The sequence below is a fragment of the Nicotiana tabacum genome, chromosome 22 (genome assembly GCF_000715075.1).
Source record: "Nicotiana tabacum cultivar K326 chromosome 22, ASM71507v2, whole genome shotgun sequence".
NCBI classification, from domain to species: domain Eukaryota; kingdom Viridiplantae; phylum Streptophyta; class Magnoliopsida; order Solanales; family Solanaceae; genus Nicotiana; species Nicotiana tabacum.
This window is the reverse complement of record NC_134101.1, coordinates 18607130-18625982: the sequence shown is the minus strand read 5'-3', so window position 1 is coordinate 18625982 and position 18853 is coordinate 18607130. Positions and strand designations below refer to the sequence as shown.

Sequence of the window (18853 nt, the reverse complement as noted above, 5' to 3'; positions counted from 1 at the left end):
CACTTCCAAAATTTCACCGGAATCTCATCTGGCTCGGTCGCTCTGCCCCTACTCATCTTACGCATAGCTCCCACGACCTCCTCAACCTCGATACGCCTGCAGTACCCAAAGTCATGGTGACTCTCGGAATGCTCCAATTTGCCTAGCACAATATCCCGATCCCCTTTTTCATTCAGAAGTTTATGAAAGTAAGTCTGTCATCTCCTCTTAATCTGGGAATCTTCCATCAATACTCTACTATCTTCGTCCTTGATGCATCTCACTTGGTCCAAATCCCGAGTCTTCCTCTCTCTCAACTTGGCCAACCGGAATAACTTCTTCTCCCCACCTTTTTCCCTCAATTCCTCGTACATACGACCATAAGTCGCAGTCTTAGCCTCTGTGACCGCCAGCTTAGCCTCCTTCCTAGATGCCTTATACCTATCCATGCACACCCGCATCTCCTCCTCACCTATGCTCCCTACTAACTTCAGGTACGCCGCCTTCTTTGCTTCCACTTTACCTTGGACCACTTCATTCCACCACCAGTCTCCTTTGTGCCACCAGAGATGCCCGTCGAGACCCCTAACACCTCTCTCGCAGCCTCCCTAATACAGTCTGCTGTCGTTGACCACATAGTGCTCGCGTCACCACTGCTCCTCCAAGCTCCCATAGCCGACAACCGCCCCTCCAACGCTTGAGCTTTATCCTTAGTTAAGGCTCCCCACCTGATTCTCGGTCTTCGTCGAGTAGACATTTTCCTCCTCTTTAACATAATACCAACGTCCATCACCAAGATCCTATGCTGCGTCGCGAGTATCTCACCCGGAATCACCTTGCAATCCTTGCACAACCCTCTGTCACACCTCCTGAGGAGGAGATAGTCAATCTGGGTCTTCGCCACTGCATTTTGAAAAGTAACCAAATGCCCCTCCCTCTTCTGAAAGTTAGAGTTCGCTATCACCAGCCCAAAAGCCTTAGCGAAGTCTAACAACGATGTACCTCCTCCGTTCCTCTCCCAAAAACCAAAGTCTTCATGCACCTCGCCATAACCACTTGCGGTCGACCCAATATGCCCATTGAAATCCCCTCCTATGAATAGCTTCTCAGCAGGCGGAACCTGACGCACAATCTCATCTAAACCTTCCCAGAAGCACCGTTTAACCTCCCCATCTAGGCCCACATGCGGCGCATAGGCGCTAACGATGTTTAGGGTGCACTCTCCAACCACCAACTTAATAGTCATCAATTTATCATTCACTCGTCTAACCTCAACCACCGACTCTCTAAGTTCCCTATCCACCAAGATGCCCACTCCATTCTTACCTTTCTAGACTCCTGAGTACCAAAGTTTATACCCGTCCACGTCCCTCGCCCTCGACTCTACCCGGCAAAATCAATTTTGTGCAGCTTTTCTGCACTTGTACTATTAGTTCCTAAGAAACCCTAATAGTACAAGTGCAGAGAATATCCACTAAAATATTCTCTTTAATATTCTATCTTGAAAACTAGTCGTTACAGCTCTGTCAAACGTACTCGACCTCGTCCCTTGTTGACACCTCGACTACGGCCCTTGTTGACTAGGGCTCTTGTTGACTCTTCGACCACAGACTTTGCTGTTTCTTGGACCATCTCGACAAACGACGACTTGGGAACTCTTCCCTTAATATTATCTTGACTTAGATATTCTAAAGACAGATTTTTGACTCATACATACTCATATAATTAAAACAGACTCACTTTGAATGCATTCATTTAAAGTTTTGGCTAATGTTCCCATCTAGAAAAAAAATATAACATAGAGTCCGTTTGGATGGGCTTATTTTAAGTGACTTTTAAGTCGAAACAGCTTTTAAGCCATAAGTTAGGAATTTTAGCTTTTGGCTTTTGGCTTGTTTTTGTCATTTTAACTTAAAAACAAGTGCTTAAAAGCATTTTTTTACTCTATCCAAACACTATAAAATGACTTAAAAGTTATTTTGATTTAAAAGCACTTAAAATAAGTCAATCCAAACGGGCTAATATACATGTAATATTAAATCAAACTGACAGTAAAAAATTAAAATATACATGTAAAATTTTCGGTTATATGTTCCAGATATCTGACGTATGGATGCAGCTGGCAATTAACTGTATAGATCTAAGAAGACGTGGTTGCCTGAATAGAAAGTAACGTTTCGATACAATTGTAGTATGTGCAGCCACGGTTGACAAGTGTCCTGCTATATGACGCGTGTGGAGGAAAAGGCCACGCAACGGTTTACGGTTAGCTTGTTTTGAAAAACTTGGATTTTACTTATTCTGGTCGGCACGAAATTTAAGAGGAAGAAAGATGTTTGATTGGAGTATACAATAAGAATATTAAACTTACAGATGTCATAAGAATATATTATTAGGATACAATATAAAATTAATTTAAAATTAAAATATTTTAAATATAAAATTATGTCATTTTTGTAACAATATAAAAAACCGAGTTATTTTTATATAGGATTGAGGGGGTGTAATTTGTACATACATAGATCATGACATCTATCACAATGACTACGCTTTCTTTTGTGGAGGGGTTGCGCAAGCACTAGAAAACTACCTTTTCGTTTTATTTAGAGCTCGTTTGGACATAAGAAATTTTTTTTTTTTTTTTCAAAAGATGTTCGTTTTTTTTCGAAATTAGCGTTTATTCATAAAATTTTTAATTTTTATTTGAATATGTATTTTAAAAAATTTCAAAAATTTAAAAAAACTCCAAAAAGTTATTTCTCAAAATTTTCACTCAAATCACTACAAAACTTCAAAAAAAACCAAAATTATATTCATGTCCAAACACAACTCTAAATTTCAAATATTATTTTCACTTGAAAAAAAAATTCCCCCTATTTTGAAATTTTATAATTCTTATTTCCAAACGCCCACTTAGTTGTTGTTTCGCTTTTCGAGAGTTAAATAATATAAATTTTGGTCAACATTTTAACAAGTATTTTATTATATTATTATGAGAAGAATAGCAAATTATAGTACTTTTGTATAGTTTTCAAATATTTAATATTTAACTTTAAATATTCAAATAATTTAATTTATTTTAGCTTCAAATATTATTCAAATTTACTCTTAAAAATGAAAACATGACAAGTAAGTGGGTACGGATGGAGTACCTTTCCCATGAAAAAGAATTCAAAATTTCACTTCAATGTTAAGGATCCGTCACTCAGATTTTGCTTCACCCGTCAAAGAGTTAAGGATTTTTTTTTTCGGGAAAGGGCAAAAAATAATTACCCCTTTATTTTAGTATATTGTTCACATCTATTATTTGTTATATTATTGAGTCACGTTTACCCTTAATGTTAACCAAACTTTTTAAAAAATACCCTTCACCTAACAAAAAGCTATTAGATTAAAAAAAGTGACCCGTTTCCTTTTTTTAAAAATCTCATTAACTCATAAGCCATAGTTCTTGAGCTCTGATGATCTATGGATGTATGCTCCCACTGCATACAACAGAATAGACATTGGGCTCGATGTTAAGATAGGCACTCCAAAATCATAATGTTAAAAATTAAAGCTCAATACATGATGGTACTGGATTTCTATATATATTAGTAAATTGAGGGCATTATCATGCAAGGAGATTAGAAATTATTTTTATTTTGTAAATGGTGCTGAATCAAGACTCAATTAATTGTATATGGACTGGTTGTTATCTTATCCATGAGGACTAGTGGTTCTTCTGATTCAATATTCAAATGTAGAAATAAGTTCCTCTCTGGCTCTGGCTCTGGCTCTGGCTCTGGCTGCCACCTCAACATGATGAAGGAAGTTTAGGTGCTCGTACCATTTTTTCATTGTTACTAAAGGTTTTAATATAATATACAAAGTTGAATTAGAAGAAACCATCTATAATAATGATTGATTTCTAATGTGTTGGTCTATCAATTATGAGCCTGATTCTTACGACTTTGTTCTTGTAAATGTAGTATTTTCCATCTCTAAGTCGAAGTTTCACAAAAATGATATTGATTCAAGTCATTCAAGTTAATGGGTTCTTTAAAAAAGAAAACAAGTTATTTTTTAAATTTGGTAGTTTTCCGTTAGGCGGAGGGTATTCTTAAAAAGTTTGGTTGACAGTAAAGTTAAATGTGACTCAATAATATAACAACGGATAGATGTGAAAATTATACCGAAGTATAAAGTAGGTGTCGCGGTGCATGCTATTTGCAGATGATATTGTATTGATTTGACGAGACGCGAGACGGTGTGAATGCGCAATTAGAGGTATGGAGGCAGACCCTGGAATCTAAAGGTTTCAAGTTGAGCAGGACCAAGACAGAGTACTTGGAGTGTAAGTTCAGTGGCGAGACTCAAGGAGGGGAAGGGGAGTTGAGGCTGGACTCGCAGGTCATCCTAGGAGAGGGAGCTTTAAGTACCTTGGGTCTATTATTCAGGGGGATTGGGAAATTGTTGAAGATGTCACACATCGTATTGAGGCGAGATGGATGAAATGGAGACTCGCTTCCGGTGTTTTGTGTGACAAGAAGGTGCCACCAAAACTTAAGGGTAAGTTCTACAGAGTGGTGGTCAGACCAACGATGTTGTATGAGGTTGAGTGTTGGCCAGTCAAGATCGCTCATGTCCAGAAGATGAAGGTAGCAGAAATGAGAATGTTGAGATGGATGTGCGGGCACACCAGGTTAGATAAGATCAAAAATGAGGCTATTCGCGACAAGGTGTGTGTGGCCCCTATTTAGGACAAGATGCGGGAAGCGCGGCTTAGGTGGTTTGGTCATGTGAGAAGGAGGAGCACAGACGTCCCGATGAGGAGGTGTGAAAGGTTGACATTGGAGGGCCTACGGAGAGGTAGAGGTAGGCCAAAGAAGAGGTAGGAAGAGGTGATTAGGCAAGACATGGCGCAACTTCGGTTGACCGAGGACATGACCTTTGATAGGAAGGTATGGAGGTCGAGTATTAGGGTAGTAGAGTAGGTAGTCTAGAGTGTTCATAACGGTAGTATTGGCACGCAATCTCGCTTTTTGTTGGTAGTAGGTTTTTATAACTAACCGTTATTTTCTTTCATTGTTGATCACCTTACTATCTTGTTGTTTCTATTCTGCTTTTATATGGCTTTTTGGTATTGTCCCTTCTTGTTTATATTTTTATTAATGTAGTGCTTATGCTTTCCTGAGCCAAGGGTCTATTGGAAACAGTCTCTCTATCCTGCCAAGGGTCTATTGGAAACAGTCTCTCTATCCTCACTAGGTATGTATGGGTAAGGTCTGCATACACACTACCCTCCTCAGACTCTACGGTGTGGGATAATATTGAATATATTGTTGTTGTATAGGGTATTTTGGCCCTTTTTCCCTTTTTTATATCAAATGAAAAAAGAGTTAAGGATCCCTAGCTCACTCAGTTTACTCTCTATTTTTTTTTAAAAAAAAAGGAAGAATGAACCAAACATTTAAAGAAAACCTAATGAGCTAGTCTTTTTAATATATATATATATATATATATATATATATATATATATATATATATATATATATAATCGTAACATACTAACATCAATCTAAATCCTTAAGTTAGTGACAATATGGACAATGATCGAGTGATCTGTTTATTTTACTTGATCCTAAACAAATGAGGTTCATGAAAAAGAGAAAACTTCATAGTTCAGTATCCTGTAGAAGCGTTCTTTAATTAATTACCCTATGCCATGAGTCATGCGCTGAGCAGATGTAGCCTTGTATTCTGCCATGTGTTAGAAAATGCATGTAACTGAGGTCGCCATTTGAGGAACTTGAAGCTTATAAATTCACACATTCAGACATAATCAAATCCACTCCATCTTTGCTTTTTCATCTTCTTTTGTTATTACTGCGTTACTTCACAACACAAACAAAGCATAAATAGATAACAATATGGCAAGCCACGGTAACGACAACCTTTACAGCAGTGGCGCCCAAGCCCCCGGCCAAGCTCAGGTATATCATTACTCAATGTTAGTACTTTTAACCTACAGTTTGATCCATTTAAAACTATGTACTTTTTCCAATTGCAGATGAGAAGGGATGGCTCAAACGCACCTTCTGAGGGCCAAGGCCATAACTTTCTTCAAGAGGTAATTTTTAGCCCCTCCTAATTAAATTGTAGGTGCGATAAGTTATTAGGATTTAGATTATATATGTTCGAATTCTATCATTTTGGTATTTATAGAGAAATTTAATATTTGTAAGTAAATATATAGTCCCAGTAAGAAGTTGCAGAACCATTCTCTATTTAATAAAGAGTAATTTGGTGCGCTAGCGAGCTGGTCCGATCACATATATTTTGGCCATGTTTTTGCAAGAGCCGGTTGAGGCGGTTTTCTTGTCACACGTCAGACAATTTTTACCGTGTCGGTTTTAATAGTTGCGCCAAAGCTCCTCTTCTCGATTCTTCTGAACTTTCAATATAGAGCTTACATTTATTTCTAAAAATTTACTAAAATTACAATAAATAGTAAGTGTAAATTCATAATTTTAAATTCATAAAACTTAAATTCTAAATTTGCATGTCTTCACACTACTAAAAAAAGGGGGAAATCGATCGCCAAAATCGACCGATGTTGGTCGACCGAAAATTAACCGATTCGTGGCGGTCGGTAATCGTATCGTCGGTAGAGCTAACCGACCGACTTTGATCGGTATTTTCCAACCGATTTTGGTCGGTCAATTAAATTTATAAAAAAAATGTCGAAAAAACCGATCGAAGTTGGTTGGTTTTTTCGACCAAAGTCGGTCAGTATTTTAATTATGTAATTAAAAAATGCACCATCTGGAAATCGAACCGGGGTGTGTACTATGGCAGGATATTATTCTACCACTAGATCATTGGTGCATTTTGTATTAAGACCGTCTTTTATTTCATTTATACTCTTTAATTTAATTGTATTTCACACGAAAATAACCGACCGATGTCGGTCAGTTTTGTTTTATTAAAAAATAAAATTACCGATCGAATTCGGTCGGTTTCTTGAAAAATAAATTTTGCGGAATTTAAAAATAGTTTCCCGTATTTTTACGCCAAAGAAAACCGATCAAAGTTTATTGGTTTCTTAAAAAATATATATAGTATTTTGGAAAATCAACCGACTTCGATCGATTTTTTGACCGACCAAAATCGGCCAGTCGATCGCGGTCGGTTTTTGCCGAATTTCTAGTAGTATCATATTCATCTCTCTAATGTTCCTTTTTGTTTTTTGGGTTAAGACGGGGACACAAGTGAAGAACATGGCACAAGGAGCAGCAGACATTGGAAAAGGAGCAGCGCAAGGTGCAGTTAGCATGGCATGTGGAGCTGCTTTAGGTGCAGCTAACATGGCTCAGGGTGCGGCTGATGCAGTTAAGAATACTGTTGGAACCAATAATCCACCCCATGACACCACCGGCAGCACCAACATCCCTAATTACCTAGATGAATTCCCAAAAACCAACCCCACCAACCCCAAGATTTAATTGCTCTTAGGAAATGCTGTCATTTTACTGAAAAATGCTTCATATTTTTTGTCTTTCTTTTATAATGTAGGCTTGTAGCCTATTACGAGGTGTGGTTTGTCGTTTAGCACACACCATAGTTCTGTCACTTCTTTGTTCTTCACAGAATTCTATTGAGAATTGTTATTCTTGTATTTAAATATTAAAAATTGACAGCAGCAGCATCCGTACTGTTTTTCACGAAATTCATTTATAATTTTCATTAACTTGTGACCGTGGAGAAGTTATTTTGATAGACCCTTTGCTCAAAATAATCATTTAAAAATGAGTTTGAAAAAGGAAAATAATTGTGAAAATGCACATACATTATATAGTTTTCAAAATGACAGACTTGTATCCAGTTACAAGTAGAGTATTATCTAAACATAAGATGCACAATTTCTGAAAAGTTTACTTGGGGGCGTACACAAAGGATTTTATTTGTGAGATATACAAGTATTCTGTTTTCTAAATGAGAATTTGAGAGTATATCTATCATATGGAGTATAACTTTCTAAATAAAGTGTAAGTAAAGATATATTGAAATAAAAGGCTCGCCAAAAGGTTTTATCTATTTCATTTTGATATCATAATGCATTCAGAGGAATTTAACTGTTTCTCAAGATGTATTTATCCATATTAAAGTTTTCACCTTTTTTCTTCAAATACGTAATGAGAAGAATAATAAGCTCTAGGGAAAACGAACAGTCGTCAGCCTTAGGACGGACTGAATATTAAAAAGAGATCGAAAAGAAGAAGAATGGCAAGTGTAGAGGTGAATACTCCTTACCTTTGAGCTCGAACTAGTATTAAGTTATCCCTTCTCCTGCATTTAGCAGACATCTACGCACTAAATAATAATACTAAGACTTTATAGTTACAAAAGGTGTATACTTAATTCTCTCTCTTTCTCTTTTTCTCTTCCCCGGTTCACCTATGTGATAAAAATTGAAACTATATATTACCAACAAATTCCTAAATTTGCTTTATGGTTCCCAGAGCCCAGAGTTCAGTAGACCAGGAAATAATTTTGTGAATTCTAGTTAAAATATGCATAATTGAATTTTCTTGATTCCAGTACAAGATCTCATTGAAATTTGGCTCTAAACCAGAACCATTGCAATAAATTTGCCTTGTGCAAACTCAAAAATAACCAAAAATTGGCATCATATTAAGGAGCACGAAAAGAGACCAGAGTTGGTAACAAGATGGTGGAATAACAAAACAAAACCCCTATTATACACTTCATGTAGGCAAGATTCGTCTTGCTACTACTAAGATGCTTTTCTGCTCCGGCTACCTGAACCAGAGACGCTTTTCATACTTAACTCAGTTGGACTATACAAGTCTCTTTGACCCAATGAAGCACTAGCTCTACGAGGAGAACTCGTATTTGGTTCCCCTTTTGTGATCTCCGTCTCCAAAACCTTGGCTTCTTCACTTAGCATCTTTAGCTGTGTCAGCAAAATAGTTTAGCCACCGGTATAAAAGATGCACAATGTGTGTCAAAGCAGCAATGTGTGAAAGCAAGCTCAAGATGCAGTGGATAATAATGGGAAGTACAGCAGGAACGGCCTTTAATACAGATTTTAAAAGCAATCTTTTCCTTTTCAAAAGACTTCCTATGAATAAAAAGTTTTTAAATAAAAAAAATCTTCTGAGGATTACTCCGCCACATGTCTACTGGATACTACTACCTTCTGTGTAATTTTAGACTTCCTTAACAAGCATTAAACAGGGTTATGTTCAGTTCAAGAGCTTTCTCAGTTTTCAATCTATTGGAGAAATAGTGAATACGTTGCTACCTGGTAGAGATATAATGAATTCTCGGATGACTAAGTCAAAACTTACAGAGTTTTCCATTTATTCACGTTAACTGAGTACATGTACACAATACACATGAGAACTCGCAGTCTAGATTCCTCTGTCATAAAATTATTAAATTTGTCCTCTAGCACATACTTAGGGAACTTTCTGGTTATTCACATAAACTGAATACACAGATACAATACACACAATAACTCACAATCTGGAATTTTCTAAACCAAAAGTAGTTAATAATAATCCCACTTTCTCACTTCCCTCTAGCATCTTACCATCTTCTCAAAATCAAACACACAGGAGACCACTCGCTATTCATGATGGTAAATCCTCCACTACAACAGATCTCTCTCCTCTCTTACCCAGCACAGGCAAACAAACTTTCACATTTTTTTTGGATGAGTATAAGTACTTGCTCGAAACCAATGGATACAAACCAAAACAATGGATCACAGAGTTGGTGATTCCATAGAAAGCCAGAAAGGAAATATTTTTCATATCTTTATATAGGGGGGCTAGGGGCGCCAGTAAGGGTGGTTGAGAAGATCTGACGGAATAGAAAGATAGTCCAATTCAATAAAACAAAAGCTGGACAAAAGAAGTGGAAACTTCTCAGGAAATCGAAAAATATTTGTCCATGACAAGCAGAGTCTAAATATCAACTTCAAAGTCTCTTGATTCAGTATTAGGTAAAACTGAAGAAAGAAGCACAACGGATGACAATATAAAAGTATTCATACCCGAATTTCATTCTCTCTCAAGTGGTCCTGAAGGGCACTGATGGCAGGACTTAAGCTGTGATACAGAACAAAAGCAGTGACCAACAATAACACCTCCACAAAGAGGGCCGGAACTGAGTTCTAAAACGGAAGTCAAAGAGTGAGTTCATTTACCAATACTCCATTAATTTGCACATAGAAGCCTGATATGTGGATGTATGATGAATGAAAGTGAGTGGGTGCGCTTTTCCTTCCCTGCAAGAAGACATCCCAAATTATTGTAACAGTTGAAGAGCACCTTATAACTTCAGTTACACAAAGCAGTCAATCAGGAAGTGTTAAGTTAACCACCTCATATTTGTTACAACAGCCTGATTATATGCAGTTCGTTCTTCTTCAAATAATACACGCTGCAGATCTGTGAATGAGTTCAAAGGTGCATCAAGATTGAGAAGAGACGAGGATGGCAGAACCAGAAGAGGGATTTCCTTTCTAACATATTCTGCACCACTGTCACCAACCAAAAACATTTAGAGATTAAACCAAGCATTTGATTAACAAGGAAATAGCAAAACATAGAAATTCACTGAATTAAACAGCATGCCTTATCAACTTGACGCGATACAAGCTCTATTGTAGCTTCTCAGACATACAACATTATCTCAACAAGAGAGACTTGTAAAAGAACAATAGATTTTGGGATAAAACGACTTTAGTAAACAAGCAACTAGTGCTCTTTGTTTCTTTACATGTGCTTTAACTATGAACATTATTAGATAGAATAAAAAATGCCAAAGTGATTATGCAACTTCTTCAAATAAATTATACAAGTCATTAAGCCCAAATGGTCAAAATGTGAAGCTTAGTATCCAAGGACCTCATCAACATATACTATAGTAAATTTCCAGTGTAAAACCCCAAAGTAAGCGCCTGAACAAAGAACCTATAGAATCAGTTGTCCTCCAACTTTCGGACTTGTAGAATTCCAGGTTATGACATTATAATGGAGTGTATCATCATTCAGAAAAACATAGTTCAGAAAAGCAGTAAGCGCATTTGTTATGTCATGTATCGGCACACATTCGTTTAACTAAGCCTGACAATCTTTGCCAAACATGTCAAATAGAGATTTTGTACATCTATATTTAAGTAGTTGCCCAGCAGGGCGTCATTTCTTCTTCAATTGCAAGCTTAAGCTAATTTTCCATTTGACACTCCTCCAGCAACGTAATATATAACGTGCTTAAAAGGAACACATAAAATACTCAGAGATTCTAGTTGTTAAAGACCCACAGTGGTTGAGGGTATAGGATGTAGTTTCTTTATATGGTCTTGAACAATTCCCATCCCATGAGCAAGCTTTTGAATGAGTCAAACTCAATGTCCGTCACTGATTTTGGGTTTCCAATGTTGGTCCCCATGACAAGTTATCCAGAGTCTAGATGTCCAGCTCTAGGTGTGTACGGGCTGTAATCCTTACCACTTGAGCTAACTTTTGGGGTTGAGTGAGGCCACTATGTTAACAGTGACTTAACACTAGTCAATGGTGCAAATAACTAATGATGAGCTGGTAAAAAGTTCAAAGAATTTCACAATGATGTACTTCTTTTTGAGGGTCTGGATACTCACATCACAATTTTTTTTTATCTTTTTGGTAAGTAAACAATTTATTGCTATAAACTGCACTAAGAAGACGCCAATATGCACAATAAAAAACTCAGTCCTATTATACTATAAGTGCAGACTGTTGAGGGAATCCATCAACCTATTAGTCATATAATTTAGTAATTTACACCAAAAAGCTAAAAAAAGAAAAAAAGGAGTATTTGCATTTGATCTTGTACGATGGTTCTGTCTTTCCTTCAAAACACCTTAAATTCCTTTCCTTCCAAATAACACGGGAAAAAAAGGCATAGTGGAACCATAAACTTCTGACTTCTTTGTATAGATTCAGATCATATTAAGTAATCAAGTACGTACTCAAATGTACCTCATCTCCAGATTTGATCGATGCATTGCTTCTTGCATACTTTCTGACATGTCCATTGGATCTACATCAATGATTGCATTACTAAGACTGTTGGCTTGAAGGTTTTCTCCAACTCTGTTATCAACATTCGCAAAGAAATTGCCCAAGTCCGTAGATCTTGCCCCACCCTAACCAATCAGTTAAAATTAGCATGCACTACCGAAGCAGTCCAAGGCTAAAAATAGAGATGGGTGAAAATATTTCTGATCATCTGAAAAACAGCTAGCATGATAGTTTTCTCCAAGTCTACTGCCAATATTAGCAAAGAGATCCACCACGTACATAGATTTTCCCCCATCCTAATCAATCGCCTATAATTAGCAGTTGAGCACACACTAAAGAAGCACTCAGATAAAGAAAACATTCAAAGGCTAAAAAGAGATACGAGTGAAAGAAGTTCTAATCCTCAATCATAAAAAAAATCAACAACCAAATGGAGCATTCTTTTTTCCTAATACTTAAATGGCGAAAGTAACAGGGTACAAACAAAAAGATCCATAAATGGGTTTGTTGAAACGATTAGGATCTAGTATAGGGTTGGAAATCTTGAGATCAGACCAACCCATCAACCAAATTTTAATAAAAAAAATATACTGAATCTAACCTCACACCTTGTGCCCAAAAACTTTAAAAGAAAAGGAACAGAAAACAAGCAGAAAAGAAAGAAAGGATAGGCATAAAGCCCAAATTTTGCTTTTTTCTAGGGAGACAGGTATGTTCATTTGCAGATCCACAGATAGCTTGGCACGCCAAATATAGGCAATTTCAACAAATTCGATATACTCACTACAGAACCGTGAACTTGAAGAATTACCAGCTCAGGCCATGCATAATTCTATGACAGCTGGAAATGAAGGGTGGTAATCCATAAAAGAAAATCATTGTATATTTGTATATCTTTTAAGCCTTGTACAATGTACACCACAATGCAGCAGCCTCTCAAGGTCCAGAAAATTGCAACTACTAACATGCTTTGTTTAAATTATGAAATGACTAAACGTACCTTAGAAGCCAAAGCAGCAGCTCTTGAATCACCAGTGTCTTGTTCAAGACTCTCAATCTTTGAACCAGCTCTAGATGTGTCTGCAGAACTTAATGATGATTCAAGGTCTATAACAGAACTTTTATGTACGGGGGAAAGAGAAATAGGCCTCAACATGTGATTCTGTTGCTTTCCATCCATGGACTGAAATGCAATAACTTGAATTCTTCCGACCTGAAACATAAGCAAATAGTTTGTAGACATGCACTGGCCAAGACATTACACTGCTACTGTTCTACATTTGCAGTGGCCAAGACATTATACTGGTGCTGATCTACTGATAGCAAACAATCTTACACTACCTTCTGTGCATCTTCACTAAAACATGAAAATATCAACCCAATAAACCCAGCATCCAGAAGTTGATACATGGCTTGAGTGCGGACATCTGCATGGTTTTACATAAGCATGTTATGATTTTCATGGACTGAAATAAAGACAACTAGCTTTTGACAACACAAGTATCAAGCTGAGAAGAGAATAACCAATGAGCAGACTTAAACCACAAATAACCTCCAGATAACATTTAGCTCTTGTCTCTATAAGTTGCTGGAGTCCAAACCATCCAAGGAACAACAACTACAAACAGATCAATCTTAGGAGAATGCAAAAGGATTAAAAAAGACAGGCCAGTCCTATCCTGCATTTAAGTTTTATGTATAATTGCCAATTCCAGGGAAATTAATTTTTTCTGTCCTTTTTTTCTAACAAGACAGTTAATTTTTTCTCTGTCTAATATAGGTCTTAGTCAATGTTTTGTCTAATTTGGGTCTTACTCAATATCTTTTTTTTATAAAAGAAAAAAAAACTCTTAATGACGCTGAAAAGCAACTTTTCCCACAGCAGTCAATTGCCCAATCCCTTCTTAAGAAAAGAACTATAGACATAGTATTGAAAATGTATCACTCGTTACAGTCTTATTATGTCAACATCCGATAGCTCAGTCGACCTTTGAGTTGTGGCCGGTGGCTAACTCACGTTTCTAGTCTATTTTTTTACTTCATATTCTTCATTGATCTAGCTTTTTAAGTGCTAGGCTAGCTTTGCTATGTCACATTTTTCTCCACCAAGGTTATTCTTATTATGTTGTATTCAAACCAAGGATCTTGTTTTATTCTTAAGATGTTTAAAGTCCTAAAAGGTACCAACAATGAGTTTCGAGAGATTTTAGAAATGGAATTAAGTTTAGAATGCAATAGATTTGGGAATCTGAGCACATATCTTACTCCAAAACATAGAGTAATCAGTTTTTGGAACTATTTCTACGGACATCTACGGATGGTGAAAGTGATTCATCTTTTGACCTTCTTTGACAAATGGAAAATGCAGAGGATAATAAACATAGATAAGAACGAATTATGTGCTATCCAAGCCTTATCACAAACTCAAACAAATTCATAAAACTACAGATCTGGACTACAGCCAATAACAGCAGCAGCAGCACAACAACAAAGGTCAAGAGAGTCGAGATAAACTTTCAATGTTCCAAAGAGCACCGCATAGAAACCAACAAGGGATTGTACTAAAGCATGTTTGAGAAACACAACCTTGTCGAACAATCACCAAAATAAAGATGATTGCAAATTTAGACTAATGTTGGATATCGAGGACCACTTGATTTTGACACCCTCATACTCTAGTAGGTAATTCACTAGTTCTCCAGATGGAGTTAAACAATAGCTCTAGCAGAAAGGAGAGAGCCAATACCTAATATCCAAATACAGCAAAAAACTTCTATTAAGAGTTCTGTCTAAAAGAAAATTCTAGGATTCATGCAGAAAGACCATCTTTAGTTTCCTAAATGTAATGGGACCAAAGTATAAACTAGAAGGTGCTCATACAACAACTACGCCTTAGTCCCATACAACTAGAAGGTGCTCATAGAGGCACTAACTACCTACCAACATGGGAAGGCAGCACTGTAATGTGGGGATGTGAGTGGTACCAGCCAATCACTCTTGTTGTTCTTCCAGTTGCCAGGGTCATTCTGTGCTAAGAAAGTTAAAGCAACAAATCCAGACTAGAATTTTCCGGATGAAACTGCATAATCACAACCACAACCCAATCATATACATTTGATATATCAAGCAACAAACCCAATAAATTTAAGCTGTATGAAACCAGCGACCAAACGAGAACAGAGATCTTCTTTTAGACAACTGTTATCCAGGCCCAAAAAGCAGTTTGCATGTCATAGGAAAATATGGTTACGAAGTCAAGCTCTCATATAGTAGAAACATGTCATGCACTCTGCATAAAGAAAAGTTTGCACAGACAATCCTAAGAAGACATAATGCCAGATTATTATTTGACATGTTCCCCAAGTTCAATATAATGAAATGAACTTGGGGAACATTACCCTCCCCAGACCCCACTTGTGGGATTCCACTGGGTTGTTGTTGTTGTTCCCCAAGTTCATTACAAGGAAAAGAAATCATGATTTACTAATAGATTAGACATGTTAATATCAAATGGAAAACGTTTGCAAAAACAATGGAACAGCCCATTGCATGAGATTCAAATTGTTTCACATTATGAAGAAAATAAATCTATGTTTATGAACATTCAAATTGTTTCACATTTGGATTCAAATTTAACCAAAAGCGATCTTTCAAGTAATTACAAGTAAAGCTATACAAAGAAATTATTCTACCAGGTACTAAATGATATTGATCTATGTTACTGTGTTACAACTTTCAGAAGGGCAAGGGCATTGAAAAATATTCATTAATTGTGCACAGAGCAGGAAGGATATCTCAGCCTTGGCTGATGCAGCAGTCAGCTGCTCAGGATTGGTCTCAACGCGGTCCTTCCGCCTGTCGCAACGTGGCTGCGGCAGCGCTGCCCATATAAGTGCAGTAACACTACCATCTTTTGAGTGCTGCAGATTGCGACAGAACAAATATTACTTTTTTTGGTAATTAACAAACATTACTTTTGCATGTGGAAAATATGGCTTAGTAGGAAAATCATAATCAATGGAGTATCAAATAGCATGTAAATCAAGGAACGAAATCATAAGATAACTGCATGGCGAACGTTTAGCGAGCAAATGTCTAAACTACAACATGAGTTCATGACAAACCAAAATCAGAGTCTATTAACTACTGGGAAAGGTCATGCAAGGACGAGGTTAAACATGGACCATCGAAGATGGACCAGCTATCTACAAAAATAGATATTAAATTTAAATATGACTTTGACTTACTAAGATTTTTATCTCTCCTGATTAGTAAGGAAAAGCAAAATACATACTGAATGTTTTGCAAGTACATGTCTAAACATGACAAACTAAATTCAGAGTCTACACGCTACTGGGGAAGGTCGCGGAAAGACAAAGTTGCTACCTGAATGCAACAATATTAATTTCTCCAGGAGAAAGACAGGAAATTTTCAAAAATTCTTTTACCATTTGCAGACACAGCATCCAATAATTCAAGAATTCCATAAAATATAACAAAAAATCCAAAACCCATTATCAATAATAGCTGGAAATTGACTTACTTTAAATCCAACAACGACATAAAGTTAATGCCTTTAAGCAATAATAATACTTATTAAATTTCTCCGGTAAAAGAGAGTTTTTTGAGTAACTCTTTTACAATTTGCAAACACGGAATCCAATAATTCAAGAATTTTAGACAAAATTTTAACAAAACATAAAAAAGAACCATGCAAACATTAAAAGAAGAAATTAACGAACTCTAATCCAACAATGGCATAAAGTTACTGCCTTTAAGCTATAATATCAATTTCCCCCGGGAAAAGAGCTTTTGAGGAACTCTTTTACCATTGAAACACGGCATCCAATAATTCAAGAACTTTTGAGAAAATTTCAGTAAGAAAAATACAAAACTCATTTAGCAAACATAAATAATAGCAGAAAATTAACGAGCTTTAAATCCAACAATGACAATAAAGTTACTGTCTTTAAGCAATAATACCAATTTCTCTGGAAAAAGATACTTTCTTGAGGAGCTCTTTTACCATTTGCAAACACGGCATCCAATAAATCAAGAATTTTGGAGAAAAATTCAACAAAATATACAAAACCCATTTAGCAAACATCAAATAAAAAAAGTAATACTAACTTTCCATCCAACATTGACTAAAGTTGCTGACTTTATGCAATAACATCAATTTCTCAGGCGAAAACAGAGATTTTTGACCAACATTTGCAAAAGCAGCATCCAATATTAGCAACCTTTAATATCCAATATTGACATAAAGTTACTGATTTTAGCAATAACATTAATTTCTCAGGTAGAAATAGAGGTGTTTGACCACCATTTGCAAAAATTGCATCCAATTATACAAAAATTCGATAACTTTCAGCAAAAATAAACACAAAATAATACCAACAAACATAGGAATGTAACAAACTTTAATATCCAATATTTGACATAAAGTTACTGACTTTATGCAACAATAGTTGTTTAGTTGGAAGAAAGATGGGGGGTTTTACAATCCAAAACCCTAAAAAAACAACTTTCCTTCAAATAGATCAATTAAAAAATAAAAATAAATAAAAACCTGAGTGTCACCGAGGAGAAGGCCCATAATTTCTTCAGTTTCAGTAGACAATGCATGACTAAGGCATGTTAACCACACTTCCTCTGTCATCTTCACACTCGTTAGCGACATTATTCTTCTTTTCTCTCTCTTTCTAAATCTGTATCAGTGTATTGTAATTTGTATATGCAAATGAATTGTCACGTTTTGAACTTTTTTATATTTTTCCTTTTTGTTTTGGACAAAGAGGGGAGTGGCTTCCAAGTCTGCTACGTGTGTGAAATAAGAAACTGAACATCGGAAGAAAAAGAGACAGATGAAAGTACAGATCGGAGTGTCACTGTGTGGAGAGTAAATTGTGTTTTTCGTCCTTGGAGTTTTGTTTATGTTCAGGTTTGTCCATGTTGTTTTTATGTGTTTAAGAACGGTCCTCGATCTTTTAAAGTGGTTTTTATATATATCCGTATAATTAAGTTAAATTTTCTCTATTTTCGATTTACATGGCTTTCATGTGATTAATTTTTAAACATATGGAGTACTTATTTTTATCACATGTGCAGCTAAAGCAATTAATTACTAACTATCGAGTAGTTATGTCATTTGTGTTAAAAATAACTTTGACATGATACTTAGAATGACAACAAACAAAAAAGTTAGTAGGATAAAATATAGAGCAAAACGGATTAGAATAAACTTTGAAGTAAAAATAATAAAGGATAAATTAAAAAAATGATCAAATACGAGACTATGAGGAATCTTAATCTACTCATGTTTGACTAATATATACCTTAAGCCATAATATTTTTTATAATTAAATGATAAAGTTTTCAATTACTATATACTTTTTTGCATATTGACACAACTTAAAAAAAATAACTTTTATTACATGTCAAGTAGAAGGATTGCCTTTAACTGTAATTATATATTTAAAGTGTCTCTAGATTTTATGAAGATCTGTTACGATTAATTTTTGTATTGGAGTCTGTTAGTTCATGTCCTAACAAAGCACAGCAGCAAGTTCCTAACAACAAAAAATCCACCATAATTAATCGTATCACAGGCAATCAAAACTTTGCTGAAGGAATGGATTTTAGGACTTAGAGGTTTGTGAGGCGTGGATCTTGACTAGTAGGCTACTAAATATTGTTGTGAGTCATAATCAGTAAACTGTTAATTTTATTTATAATATTTGAAAGTTAAAAGTATAAACGAATCCAAAAAAAATATTTCACATTTTTTAAATTGA

The 18853-nt window shown here is 35.9% G+C and overlaps 2 protein-coding genes across 2 annotated transcripts; one reads left to right on the top strand and one right to left on the bottom strand.

The window, feature by feature from the left end:
• Nucleotides 1-5770: 5770 nt before the first annotated feature.
• On the top strand, nt 5771-7663 carry LOC107831122 (uncharacterized). The gene is made up of 3 exons (XM_016658852.2): nt 5771-5954; nt 6032-6091; nt 7221-7663. Exons 1-3 carry the CDS (start codon nt 5892-5894, stop codon nt 7464-7466), a joined length of 369 nt encoding a protein of 122 aa, XP_016514338.1. The 5' UTR covers nt 5771-5891; the 3' UTR covers nt 7467-7663.
• A 971-nt stretch (nt 7664-8634) lies between these two features.
• Nucleotides 8635-17875, bottom strand: LOC107831121 (uncharacterized). Its single transcript, XM_016658851.2, has 10 exons — nt 17629-17875; nt 15851-15976; nt 14997-15084; nt 13398-13483; nt 13057-13269; nt 12015-12181; nt 10376-10534; nt 10199-10279; nt 10046-10100; nt 8635-8938 (listed from the first exon to the last, which is right to left on the bottom strand). Exons 1-10 carry the CDS (start codon nt 17737-17739, stop codon nt 8759-8761), a joined length of 1266 nt encoding a protein of 421 aa, XP_016514337.1. The 5' UTR covers nt 17740-17875; the 3' UTR covers nt 8635-8758.
• Between the last annotated feature and the right edge of the window lie 978 nt (nt 17876-18853).

Excerpts from the sequence above, each read along its gene's own strand:
- LOC107831122 (XM_016658852.2), top strand. The coding sequence starts at position 5,892 with ATGGCAAGCCACGGTAACGACAACCTTTACAGCAGTGGCGCCCAAGCC. Across the intron at positions 5,955-6,031 it reads AAGCCCCCGGCCAAGCTCAG|ATGAGAAGGGATGGCTCAAA; the intron begins GTATATCATTAC and ends TTCCAATTGCAG. Across the intron at positions 6,092-7,220 it reads GCCATAACTTTCTTCAAGAG|ACGGGGACACAAGTGAAGAA; the intron begins GTAATTTTTAGC and ends TTTTGGGTTAAG.
- LOC107831121 (XM_016658851.2), bottom strand. The coding sequence starts at position 17,739 with ATGTCGCTAACGAGTGTGAAGATGACAGAGGAAGTGTGGTTAACATGC. Across the intron at positions 15,085-15,850 it reads CTGCATCAGCCAAGGCTGAG|AGAATGACCCTGGCAACTGG; the intron begins ATATCCTTCCTG and ends CTTTCTTAGCAC. Across the intron at positions 13,484-14,996 it reads AGTGCTGCCTTCCCATGTTG|ATGTCCGCACTCAAGCCATG; the intron begins GTAGGTAGTTAG and ends AAAACCATGCAG.